At 39.8% G+C, this 14,060-nt stretch overlaps 1 protein-coding gene across 3 annotated transcripts in view; it reads right to left on the reverse strand.

Annotated features, from left to right (window-relative positions):
- The window catches only part of LOC307163116 (cytosolic 5'-nucleotidase 3-like), a 201,829-nt gene that overhangs the window by 43,741 nt on the left and 144,028 nt on the right, over positions 1–14,060 (reverse strand). For all 3 annotated transcript variants that reach the window (XR_013822019.1, XM_079878998.1, XM_079878999.1), the window contains one exon: positions 10,607–10,692. Coding sequence is in view for 2 of the 3 variants with exons in the window: in XM_079878998.1 (XP_079735124.1) it covers positions 10,607–10,692 (86 nt within the window). In the remaining variant the exon portion in view is untranslated. The remainder of the gene's footprint in view (positions 1–10,606; positions 10,693–14,060) is intronic.

Below are 14,060 nucleotides of genomic sequence, written 5' to 3' on the forward strand. Positions count from 1 at the left end.
TATTTTGATAATTAGTAAAAAAAAAAAAAAAGAAAAAGAAAAAAAAAAATCTTAAATTGATTGTTGATTGATTATTGAAAAATAATAATACATTGATATATATGTTTAATATTATTTTAATATAGGGCTATTTTCTGTTCCTTTTTTTCCCCGGTGTTTCATTTAATTAGGTGATTATAAGTTTAATTATTGATGATTACAAGCTTGGAGGAATTGCAATTAATTACAGCAAATTGTGCAATTAAAGTTCATTTTTTTTCCCAGTCTTAATTTTTAAATATGAGCAGGCCTACAAGCTGGGATTGGTAATGCTAAACTGTAATCATAGTTATTTATTTATATTTTTCATTAAATTTATTATGTGATATTGGTTTGAGACAGAGTATTTTATTTAGTGGAGAACTTTGCAGCAGTATTTTATTTCTTATATTTTATATATATTTTATTATATTAAAAAGTGTTTAAAAAAGTGTAAACAAATTGTTAAAAAAGTTTATAGTAATAAACAACCTGCAGTTTAATGTTTGCATTTCTTTTCCTTACTGTACCGAAAATAAACCGAACCGTGACTTTAAAACCGAGGTACGTACCGAACCGTGATTTTTGCGTACCGTTACACCCCTAATATATATATATATATATATATATATATATATATATATATATATATATATATAGGAGTTTTTCTTTGACTACCTTATTTAACACACTGTTGCCACCTTGTGGACAAAATTAGTGCAAAAAGAAATCAATGTGCATTTGTGTATGCATGTGTAACCAGCAGGTACAGAGTACGTATTATACATATGTAGGATTGAGTGCGAATCAAACACAAATGAATCTTCCAGGTGAATTGTGCAAACATAATTTCTCACAGAACTGAACATTCCAGACACCAAATCACCAACCCCAGAGCCATAAAAGAAGGCTCCAGCCAGCCAGTCTCCACTGACCAACGAAAACCCCCAGCTAAGAACTTTATGGCCATGCAATCTTCAAAGAAGATGAGCCCAACTAAAGGAAGAACTGGTCAATGTGAGATAGCTTGGAAAAGAATGATTGGCTCAGAGATGGAACAATTCAGCCCGATCAAGATAACAGCGGAAGCTGCTCGAGCCCACAACATTCCAGACCCCCTCCTCCTTAAGGACCTCTGATAGACCTCAGGGTGTAAAATCGTTTCAAACCACAGAACTGAGATTTTACCTATAACATACATAAAATCATTCAAGAACAATTTTCAATGGACTTATAGATCAAGCATCATGCAACGACATGATTCTATATTGTTCCTACAATATGGGTGCATCTGATATGCTTAGATGCCATACAATTCATGTAATTGTTATAACTGTTAGCCTAGATGTTTGAATGAAAGTGTGTTGTGTTTCATATCAATATGATCGTATGCTCATGATTCAAAAGATGACTTGATTGAAATCTGTGTAAAATGTTCGTATTCTTATAATAGTAATAATGTCTTACTGTAGCCTCTGTTCTCTCTGCTAGTAAGGAGAGCACAGATAAGCTTGACTTATGATAAGAAGTGAAGAGAACGCCACCTCCTAAATAAAGACAGTTTCTAATTGGTCCAATCTCTTCAGGAGGTAGGACAAACTTTGAGTTTAAAAATCTTAGACAGAAACAAAGCTCTCTCTGCTCTCGCTCTCTCAGACTAGGAACCATGTAAACGCGCAGACGAAATAACCCAAATCAAGATCTGAAGAACATGGGTTAAACAGCTTCATTCAAGCCACCATCTACTCCTCTCAATTTCCTTTCTTTTCTTAGTTTCCTTTCTTTTCCGTTGTGAGTCTCGGTTCTAAGTTAAGTTTTGCGACAAGATTTCGAGCCACGTTTCTTCTGCAAAGCCAGCTTCAAACAAAGACTTTCATTCCGCCAGCACGCCACGTGACTGACCACGTGACCCAGACATCAGGCACGAGGAGACCAGCCAAGAACGACCGGGAAAACCCCTTTCACGCAACAAAAGGGAATCCCCAAAAGCAAAGACAAGCAAGTACTGCCTCCAGACTCTTAAACTGAACTGGTGTATTTGATACAGATTTAATAACCTAGGAAACGATAGGTTAAACTAATGATTGATGGTTCATTCAGGTTGTGTCTTATAAGTGCATAGAAACTTGGGATTACATCATCTCACTCTTAAACTCACTCTTAAAACTTAATCTTTCCTTACTCTTTTCTTTCTGCAACGCGTTTGAATGTGTATGTGTGTGTTTGTGTTAGATATTAGTTTTATGTGTTAGAATAATCAATAAAGTCTTGTTTGTATTCTAAAGAGAAATATTACTTGTGTTATTTTGCTTACAAATTTAATGTCTTAAACTTCTGATCTAAGTTACCTTGCTAACTATATAGTGTTTCACTATAGTTCGGATATTTATATCCGTTGCAGAGTTGATAGTTACAGCCAGTTCAAATGAACCGTGAACGAGTCATTTGCTCGGTTGTAATAAGTGACTCTTTTGAATTCCCTATAAATTAATTAATAATTCCTTTGAGCTAAATTGTAATCACTACAAATTACAAATATCCTACATTATATTGGTGGAGAATAATGCGGGAAGTTTAACCTAAAATTGTAAGCATATACGAAGTAATTATATTTTCATAGTAGCCTATGCGGAGGAGAGATCCGAACCTCCGAGTCTGTGTGTATGACGTATGCAGCGCGCGCCGCGCGCTCTGTTTGAATGAATGTCTGAGCTGTTACTCTAGTCTAGTCTGCCTCCCCATTTTATTCTTTTTATTTGTTATTTTATTCAAACTGCAGTAAAATAACCCAAGATATAAGATCCCACGCAACGATAAGGTAACAATTGAGCGTGTCCCTCGATTCTGAAATGTGTTCCAGAGTCTTTCAAATAGCTATAACGTTATGTGTGTTTGTATCAGTCAGAGAGCTGAATGAAATTAAAACTGCAGTAATTAAAATAACCATGTAAAGGACGGACGAGCGTGTTCCTCGTCTAACGTGAACGTTAGTCCTTATTTATCTGATCGTCACTCAGTGCGTGTTCCACTGGGACGAATATTCTCCTCACAGATTAGTCTTTGTTTCTCAGGTTGTCTGTGCGTGTCCCACGGCAATCCCCGTGATAAACTATAAACTTATCTGTGTCTGTTAAATTCATTCTCGTGTAAACACTGCGTATGTCCGAGTGTAGTTGAATAGGAATTATTTAAAGTTGTGTTCAAGTAAAGCTTGACGTTGAAACTCAACCAACAGTTAAAAACCCTGTTGCTTTTGTGTGCTCAGATAACATTGCACAGAGACGATCCGCTGAGATCGTTATTCCATCTATTATACAGCGCAAAGCTACTGTTGCTTCCTTTAAAGTTAAAACTCACTCTAAAAAAAAGAAAAAAGAAAAAAAAGAAAAACTGAGTGAAGCCCCACGTCGTAAAACAGCTACGAGTGGCGTCCCATTTGTACAGTTTGAAATGCGCCGACATTTCACGTAATATTATCAACTGTACGTGCATATTTCTTTGAACATTGTTGAAATGCGCCGACATTTCATGTAACAGGCGTAACTGCTCACAAACTGTTGCAATTCACATGTTTGCCCACTATTGTTTGTTTTGTCGCCATAGTTACAATCGTGACACGGAAGTCTTAACCAACGCTTCCGGGAGAACTCTGACCCCAACGAACCCTTTGGTGGCTAGGCTAGCTAAGCTAAAGCTAAGCTAAGTAGTTGTTGACCATTGAGGCCTAACCTATGCTAAAGCCTTAAGCATTATTTACGGTTATCATTAATATTAACATCAGTGGTTAAATACCGTGTCTGTTTGAACAACGTTAAAGTGATTTAACCATTTAAACACCTCGACTGTTACACCTGTTGGTCTTCTCTTCTTTCCTATTTTACCTGTCTCATATTTTGTTTACCTGCATTTTACTTGAAAAAGAAAATACTGGTTTATGATTATTAATTGTCAAATTCTAATTTGATTTAAAAAGGGAAATATTAAATTAAAATTTAAATTCTATTTTTCTAAACAGGTAATTTCTAATGATTTCTAGATTTATTTTTAATAATTCTAATTTCATAATTTTCATAATTTCTAAAATTCTCTTTTAGATCCAATCACTTCAGGTGAATGAGTCTTGAACGGTAAAAGTTAAGAACTTATTCCACCAACATTTTCCCTATTACAAAATATTGTTAGTCTCATACTTGCTCATTTATTGTTATTGCGTTGTATCCCCCGTTTCTCCTTTCTTTTTGTTACGGTTATAAACTTAACCAGTCTATTTGATTTACTCATTTACCTCTTTATTTAATTTCCCTTTTTCTTATTTTGTCCAGTACATTTTTACTTTCTTTCATCTTTATTACCTTTTTCTTTTCTTTTTATTTCTAGCTCGGGAGTAACACACCTGAGCCTCAATAGGAGACATTGGTATCTCACTACAAGTTTCAAATAAATCAGAGATAACCCTCTCTTACAAAGTTTTATTTTTGAATGTTTAGTTGTTGGCAACTATCAATTCTATACTCGTAGTTCAACAAAGGCTCCAGAGCCATTTGTGGATCCAATCTCCTTCCCTCCTTTCCTTCTTACATCCTTCCTGTTCTGTCCTGCTTTTCCATCCTTCACATTTGTAGGAAACAAACCTGGAAGAACCATCAATCGAGTCTAAAGAAAGAGAAAGATAATTTTTCCAAAGGAAACAATTATTAGGTATTTGATTTGTAATCAAACCCTCTCTTGTTCTCCATACTCTCCCTGCATCTGTAAACGCAATTTACAATTTGACATCTTATCCAAGATCAATTAACAGAGACAAGTGTTGAGCAACCGTTGCCTTCAAAGCATCCCAGCAGAGCTGTAAGCGGTCCAAACTGAAGGTGTGTCAATCCTGTCAAACTTAGAAAAAAGGTATCAGCATTATTATTGTATTATTTTTCCTTGTAAACATAAACAATAATATTGTTTACCTTTCTGGAAACAGATTCTCTTTGATAGGAAACATTTACGAGAAAAATAATATTTATCCTAGTTAAGAATTTTCTTTCTTGTTTTTTATTGAAATTGGTTTAACCTCGCTCTCTTCTTCCCTTACTCAGTTGAGTGACACATCATGAGTTTAAACCAGCTTTTCATTGATAGGAAATATTTATAAAAATATTTCTCCCATTGAAAAAAAAAAAAAAAAACTTTCCCTTTCACTTGAGATTTGTTTTAACCTTTTTCTCTCTCTTTCCCTCGCTTAGTTGAGTGACAAAGTTTCCACTTCACTAGCCTACCTGTCTACACTGAGACCAACACTTAGACATTACCACACTTCACTGTTGTTGTACAGTCACTGAAACGACACTTAGCTGTTCAACCACATAGGCTTACACCCCACACAGATCTGTGTCAGTCTCTTCACCCCAGCGTGCCAACATGTCGCGGACAACAAACCCCACTGACGTGGACGCCTGGCTAAGAGGCATTACAGACTGCCTCACACCAAAGACAATTGAACTGTTATTATTTTTAATAATAATGATAACGCTGAGAAGATTCCTGACAAATGATTCAAGCCAAAACCACAACCACGTGGAACTAACCAAGATCACCTGTTCCCTAAGCCACGCCTTCACAGCCCAGCTGAAACTAAGCGACCAGCACATCACCCACCTTCAGGAGGAGCTGACACGTGCTCAGAGCCGCATAGACAAGCTTGATGTGAAAGTCCAGGACGACTTCAAGCGTCAGACCACTGAGTTCCTGAGAGAGCTGATGCACACCCAACGCTGCACAGACCAGCTCAAAACGAAAGCTCAAGACAAACTCATGCCTGATGTAGTGGAGCAAGAAACAAAGAAGCAAGTTGACAAGCTCCAAGAAGCCCTTGCAGTCACTGAACGTGACAAACAAGAATTAAAGACTGTCCAGAAGCACCTGGTAAACCAACTCCAGGCTGCTGAACATCAGCTAGAGAAAGCTAAAGCTGACATTAAAGATAAGAACTCTAAAATTAATGCTATGAAAGACCACCTGGAAAGGTGCAGTGCTGACATTGATCATCTGACCCAACAGCGAGATGACGCCAACGACGAGCTCTACGCAGTCAGAGATGAACTCCAGCACATTTTCCAACAGAAACCAGAGCCAAGAAGGGAGAGACCTCCCTCAGCATCACCACTGCTGAGCAGAACAGAGTCCTCCATCCAAGAACTGCCATACAACAGAAAAGGTGAATGGCCGCAACCCAAAACATCACCAGCCTTCACCACAGAACTGTTCACTGCCAACAAACAACGAGAGCTCATCCAGGCAGACTCCAAACCTGCACAGGGGATGACCTTTAAAGATCTCAACCAGCTGGTTAAGAATATCACTCAGTTCAACCCGAACTCCACGGAGGGCCAAGACATTGAAGCCTACATCCGAGATATCAACTTCCACCTAGAGGTGAGACCACATGTGACTGACAGAGACAGGTTATACCTCCTCCGATCCACATCCGGTCCAGAGGTACAAAGCTTCCTAGACCGACAACCTGCTCATGTCAAGTCAAACTTCCAGCTGCTATGTGAGACACTGATTAAGGAATTCACAGGCCCAGAGTCGGAACACGGTGTGTTAATCGCTTTGGAAACCAAACAAGGTCGACATGAGACTCCCCAAGCCTACTACCACCGTTTTCGACAAGCTTTCTTTGGTGCACATAACTCACCTGAACATGAAGAGGATGTGAATTTCAAAACCCTCTTCCTGAGAAACCTGCACCCCGGATTAAGTCATCATCTTGGTCTCGAGGCCTGCGCAGACACAATGACAATTCAACAGCTACGTGACCTGACGCACAAAGCCTACATCAAACAAAAGATGTCCTCAAAGAAAGGTTTGAAAACATCCACAGTGTCAAACTCCTTCAGCCAAGACACAAGCTATGCACTGGAAGACACCCAGTGGCAGGACAACACCACAGTCCTTCGCAAGGTGCACAGAGAACGTGACCCCCAGGCCAATGACAGCTACCACACCAACCGCATGGAAAAGCCATGGGACCAGCCACATTTCTCAATGAACCAACAAGAAGGAAACAACTGGAATCCTAACTGGACGTCCAAAGGCTGTCATCCAACGCATCCAAAAGCATTCAATGTGAGTAATCGACGACGAAACTCACCTCGGCACCACTCAGTCAAACACAACACTGAGTGTGCCCAAGAATAAGACAGTTTACCCTCAGAAGACATGGAGCAACTAATGAGGCAAATGAAAGTGTTCATAGAAAACAAGCTGAACACGAATGACCAACAAGATGAGTCAAATTCGCTATGACTAGCGATGGAACGGAAGACCAATGATCATCTGGTACACCTTCATAATGAAGATGACGACCACCTGTTCTACAACAACACAGAACAGAGGGGTCTCTCAAAGTCAACCACTGACAAACACCCAGAGGTACCAGAAAACACCACACTGGCTTCCCATCACTCACAAAGAAACCATCACACAAGCTCCAAACTCAAGAACCACGTGTGTGCTACAGTAACCACGGTAAGCACAGAAGGTCAGAAAGTCTGTCACAACCAGAAGGCATCAGAAGAGGAATGCAACAACGGAGACAAAGTTTTGCACCACAGCGTCACGCTTCCATGCCAAACTGCCTCCCAATGTCTGCCAGAGAACTTCCTGCCTTACTAGACTGACCCCCAGCAGATCATAGAAGATCCCTTTTCTAAGGCAAAGATGCAACAAGCCAATCTTCATCTAAGCTCATCAAAGCTAAGCCAAGAAGCACGTGGGCAAGCCTTCAAGAAAAGGGGGGAGCAAAACAGACTGAGTCAGATCTGACCATACACACATACATACATACATGCCTACATACATACATACATACATACATGCACTACACTACGCCACTAACATGCTCACTAACACGTAGAGGTTAACCACATCTACCATGGAAAACATTCAGCAAACATGTTTTCCCCACAAGTAGAAACTAACTTCAGAAACTAGCTTAACGACTTAGCTACACTTATCATAGGAAACATGGTAGCTATCCATCCAACAAGTAGAACACCTCTCATTACACTGTGATACCTGACACCTTAGCTGCGCAACAGTAGTTATAAGCCATACAACTGCTCTGTTTTGTTTTACCTCTTCCTTAACTTTCCTTCTTCCTTTATTAGGTAAAATGCATGTCTACCCCCTTAAGGGTCAAGGTCATGGTAGTAGGATTGACGCACCACGCCTGACACTTGTAAGCCGCCTTAAAACGAATGTGAGCCAGAGAGCTCCATGCATGATGGGTCACATAATTGTTACCACAAATTATGTCACCAGAAAATAAAGGTAAAACGTCTTAACGTAGAACAACTTAGAAGAGAAGATAACAAACAAACGTAATCACGTTTGAAAAAACGTTTGAATTTGATCAAAGAATCACCGTACCGAAACAAATTAGAATAACAATCCCAAAATTTACACTCTATTCAATATAATAGATCCATATTTAGAGAATTAACTTGAACTTTTAATACTTAAGTAATCTAATGCCCTGCACCAGTACAGTGACCAGTCATGGAGGTGTTGTCTTGTTGTTTGCTGTGTATGTGTTTGCTTCTTCTACCCGTGTTTCTCCAGCGTTCACCGATGTCTTCATCTCAACACATCGCCGAACGAAGAGGGGATATGTAGGATTGAGTGCGAATCAAACACAAATGAATCTTCCAGGTGAATTGTGCAAACATAATTTCTCACAGAACTGAACATTCCAGACACCAAATCACCAACCCCAGAGCCATAAAAGAAGGCTCCAGCCAGCCAGTCTCCACTGACCAACGAAAACCCCCAGCTAAGAACTTTATGGCCATGCAATCTTCAAAGAAGATGAGCCCAACTAAAGGAAGAACTGGTCAATGTGAGATAGCTTGGAAAAGAATGATTGGCTCAGAGATGGAACAATTCAGCCCGATCAAGATAACAGCGGAAGCTGCTCGAGCCCACAACATTCCAGACCCCCTCCTCCTTAAGGACCTCTGATAGACCTCAGGGTGTAAAATCGTTTCAAACCACAGAACTGAGATTTTACCTATAACATACATAAAATCATTCAAGAACAATTTTCAATGGACTTATAGATCAAGCATCATGCAACGACATGATTCTATATTGTTCCTACAATAGATGGGTGCATCTGATATGCTTAGATGCCATACAATTCATGTAATTGTTATAACTGTTAGCCTAGATGTTTGAATGAAAGTGTGTTGTGTTTCATATCAATATGATCGTATGCTCATGATTCAAAAGATGACTTGATTGAAATCTGTGTAAAATGTTCGTATTCTTATAATAGTAATAATGTCTTACTGTAGCCTCTGTTCTCTCTGCTAGTAAGGAGAGCACAGATAAGCTTGACTTATGATAAGAAGTGAAGAGAACGCCACCTCCTAAATAAAGACAGTTTCTAATTGGTCCAATCTCTTCAGGAGGTAGGACGAACTTTGAGTTTAAAAATCTTAGACAGAAACAAAGCTCTCTCTGCTCTCGCTCTCTCAGACTAGGAACCATGTAAACGCGCAGACGAAATAACCCAAATCAAGATCTGAAGAACATGGGTTAAACAGCTTCATTCAAGCCACCATCTACTCCTCTCAATTTCCTTTCTTTTCTTAGTTTCCTTTCTTTTCCGTTGTGAGTCTCGGTTCTAAGTTAAGTTTTGCGACAAGATTTCGAGCCACGTTTCTTCTGCAAAGCCAGCTTCAAACAAAGACTTTCATTCCGCCAGCACGCCACGTGACTGACCACGTGACCCAGACATCAGGCACGAGGAGACCAGCCAAGAACGACCGGGAAAACCCCTTTCACGCAACAAAAGGGAATCCCCAAAAGCAAAGACAAGCAAGTACTGCCTCCAGACTCTTAAGCTGAACTGGTGTATTTGATACAGATTTAATAACCTAGGAAACGATAGGTTAAACTAATGATTGATGGTTCATTCAGGTTGTGTCTTATAAGTGCATAGAAACTTGGGATTACATCATCTCACTCTTAAACTCACTCTTAAAACTTAATCTTTCCTTACTCTTTTCTTTCTGCAACGCGTTTGAATGTGTATGTGTGTGTTTGTGTTAGATATTAGTTTTATGTGTTAGAATAATCAATAAAGTCTTGTTTGTATTCTAAAGAGAAATATTACTTGTGTTATTTTGCTTACAAATTTAATGTCTTAAACTTCTGATCTAAGTTACCTTGCTAACTATATAGTGTTTCACTATAGTTCGGATATTTATATCCGTTGCAGAGTTGATAGTTACAGCCAGTTCAAATGAACCGCGAACGAGTCATTTGCTCGGTTGTAATAAGTGACTCTTTTGAATTCCCAATAAATTAATTAATAATTCCTTTGAGCTAAATTGTAATCACTACAAATTACAAATATCCTACACATACGTATTATTCATTCAAATTCTTATACAAACAACATAATTTGTATAAACAATTGTTTTACTAGATGTCTCCCCATAGATGTGGCCAATATGTTGAAAAATGAAAATCACAGGCACTCCTGTTTGTTGTTGAGAGCTTAGCTGTGTAATGAGTAGATGTGTCTTACCATTCAACCATGAGTGGTAACTTCTCTTCCACGGAGCATGTGGAATCGATCTCTATAGGGTAGTATGTGTCCAGAAGATTCTGCAGCTGTAGAAAAACAAAAAAAAACAAAACATTTATACAAATATTTCTGCTCAAAAAATATGAACAGAAATATAACAGACTAGATAAAACTTTGATGTCGAGAAATAGCAGTGTTCTGTTTTCTGCACACCATATAATGTGTCAAAGATAAATATTGCATATATACTGTATATAAATACAGTGCAAATACACAATGAACAACAATTAAAAAAAATGTACAAGACAATAAATATTCTCGAAAAACAGATACACTGAATATGGACCGTAAATTGTAATCATGTAAACATGGACTATAGTTATTTTATGGCATAGCAGACTAACCCAGGTGAGTATTGGGAGGCAGCCGGGTGTTGAGTAATCTGACTGCCTGAGGGAAAAAAACTGTTGCAAAGTCTGCTAGTGGTGACACAGACGCTCCTGTACCTTCTGCCAGATGGCAGAAGGGTGAACAGTCCATGAAAGGGGTGAAGGGGTCTTCAGCAAATATGCATGGCTCTGCGGATGCAGTGGTTGTTGAATGAGGTATCTATAGTGGGTAAAGAGATCCTGATGATCTTTTCCGCTGTCCTCACAATCCGCTGTAGTCTTGTGGTCAGAGGCTGTGCAGTTCCCGTACCACACAGTAAAACAGCTGGTCAGGATGCTCTCTCTCCTCCCATTCTCACCTCCTTCTACAGAGGGTTGATAAAGTTTGGCTCTCTTCAGCCTCCGCATAAAGTAGATACGCTGCTGGGCCTTCTTGACGAGGCAGGTGGTGTTAAAGGAGTCATAACCTGTAATTTTCACTTTTCCACGAGAATCAATGTATGTTATGATTGCCTAACGATTATACACTGGCCGGGAAGCCGATATTTAAAAGTGAAGCGTTTGTTTACCCCTGGGTTCGTAAAACAGCCCACGTGCACGCGCACTCAAATATGAGATTTTAATTTCTGCCCCGACGTGACGTCAAGACGGGGCAGGATATACCATATATGGACACCGCAGACCTATGCTGCAGGAAGCCCGCCCTGCCCCTCTCCCCCTCATATTCAGTCGAGAAAGATGCAGAAACGTAGTGCACACGTGAGTTGCTCTGTTGTTGACTGCCAGAATCAACATGTAAATGTGTTTTCTCTCCCAAGAACGGACCAAGCTATCAGGGACCAGTGGATTAAATTCATTTTTAATGACGCGGTTCCTACAACCCTTCCCACTGGCTTAACGTTAACGTTAGGTGTCTGTGCTAAACATTTTACGCCGGAATCGTTCACAAATTTGGAGCAATATCAGGCGAAGTTGGCATCGAAGCTCCGTTTGGAAAAAGGGGCCATTCCAACAATCAGAGACTTGCCTGCAATTGAAACGGTAAGACTGTGTTTTTATTGCTCTACTGTGTGTAACAAACAGCAGCTAACTGCTAATGCGGCTATTGTATGCTAGCGGGAGTATTAACGTTAGCTTCGAGGTAAACATGGGGAATGGCTGCTACTTTGCAAACAACAAATGACTGAGATTGCAGTTACATTTAAAGTTACGCTAACTGAGCATGGCAGTCATAGTAATGAGAAATCAGAAAAAACTTGCGCCATGATGTCATTTTGGAATGATATGCTGAAGCGTTACCTGCGGTGTCAACCCCCCTCCTTCCTGCCACCAATCAACGCGCCCCTCATTTGCATTATTAAAATGACCGTCCACGACAGCCAAAATATCGCATCAGATCTCGCGAGACAATAATGCCTTTAGAAATAAGGGTCAGAGGAGCTCTGTGTTTATTTTTTTTCCACTTTTCTTTTTTAGAAGGGCCTGAAAGACTATAATAGAGTGTGGGTATCCAAGGTAATACTAGGTTATGACTCCTTTAAGAGTTCAGGAGAGGTCCTCTGTCATATGCACACCAAGAAACTTGGAGCTTTTCACATTTGTTCCATTGATGTGCAGTGGTGAGTGGTCTGCTTGGGTTCTCCTGAAGTCGACAATCATCTCTTTAGTCTTATCAACATTAAGAGATATATTGTTGTCTCTACACCATACTGCGAGCTATATAGTCACCTATACGCTGACTCATCGTTATGCTGATGAGGCCCACAACTGTATTATCGTCAGCAAACTTGATGATGTGATTAGAAATAAACTTAGTAGCACAGTCAGCACAGTCATGGGTCAGCAGGGTGAACAGCAGAGGACTAAGCACACAACACTTGGGGACACCGGTGTTGGTGTGATGGTGCAGGAGGTGGAGTTGTCGATCTTGAAAGACTGGGGTCGCCCAGTCAAAAAGTCCAGGATCTAGTTGCAGAGGGAGGTGTTTAAACCCAACAGGCTCAGCTTTGTTGTCAGTTGTTGTGGGATGATTGTGTTGAATGCTGAACTAAAGTCTATGAACAGCATCCTTACGTAATTATCTTTTTTATCTAGATGAGTCAGATGTATGATAGCAGATTTGGCACCCTCTGTTGAACGGTTAGGATGATGTGTGTACTGAAATGGGTACAGTGTGGTGGGAAGACTGTTCTTTGTGTTTCATGACTAGCCGCTCGAAGGTGTAAGTGCAACAGGCCGGTAGCCATTCAGACAGGACACAGATGTTTATTTGGCACAGGGATGATGGTAGTCGTCTTGAAGCACACAGGAACAACTCTCTGGCTCAGGGAAATGTTGAAGAGGTCCGTGAGGACATCTGCAAGCTGATCAGCATATTCTCTGAGCACCCTGCCAGGTATATTGTCAGGACCTGCAGCTTTCCGTGGGTTAACTCAGGATAGAATATTCCTAACGTCTACTGCAGACAGGCGAAGTAAATGATCGGTAGGAGTTGGAGTGGTCTTCCTCGCTGGCATGTTGTTTGTGCTTCAAATCGGGCATAGAAATCATACAGGGTATTTGGGAGTTAGGTGTCGTCATCTTTGTAGTCTGTGATGGCTTTTTTTGGTACCATTTTACTGTTATTTGTAAGTGTGATGCATGTATTGAGAAACTGCAGCCTCATGCTAACGCAAAATAAATAGGATCTGTATTCTTCTGACTTCCATTTTTCCACGCTCACACCTTTGGCACATTTTTGTTTTTGCACAAATACAGCCAAAAGTATTGCAGGCCTGTGAACAGCAATTTCCAAGCGAAAACAACAGAATCAGGAACCGTAAAACAGATTGATCACGTAAAACCAACCTTTGTGTAAAAAAATAAACTGTTGCAAATGTATAAATGACTTTTTGTGTACATGGGGCAAAAAAGTTATAACCCGAAATAACCCGATTTGGACAGTTCTCAGCTTTCTTTTAGCTGCGCGGATCAAGCTATGATATGTAGCTAGTATGAATAACAATATGCTTTCTCTATGTCCAGATTTGACTGTAATGTAAAACTGATACTTCAAATCAATATAA

Source organism: Squalius cephalus (assembly GCF_949319135.1).
Source record: "Squalius cephalus genome assembly, chromosome: 8".
Taxonomy (NCBI): domain Eukaryota; kingdom Metazoa; phylum Chordata; class Actinopteri; order Cypriniformes; family Leuciscidae; genus Squalius; species Squalius cephalus.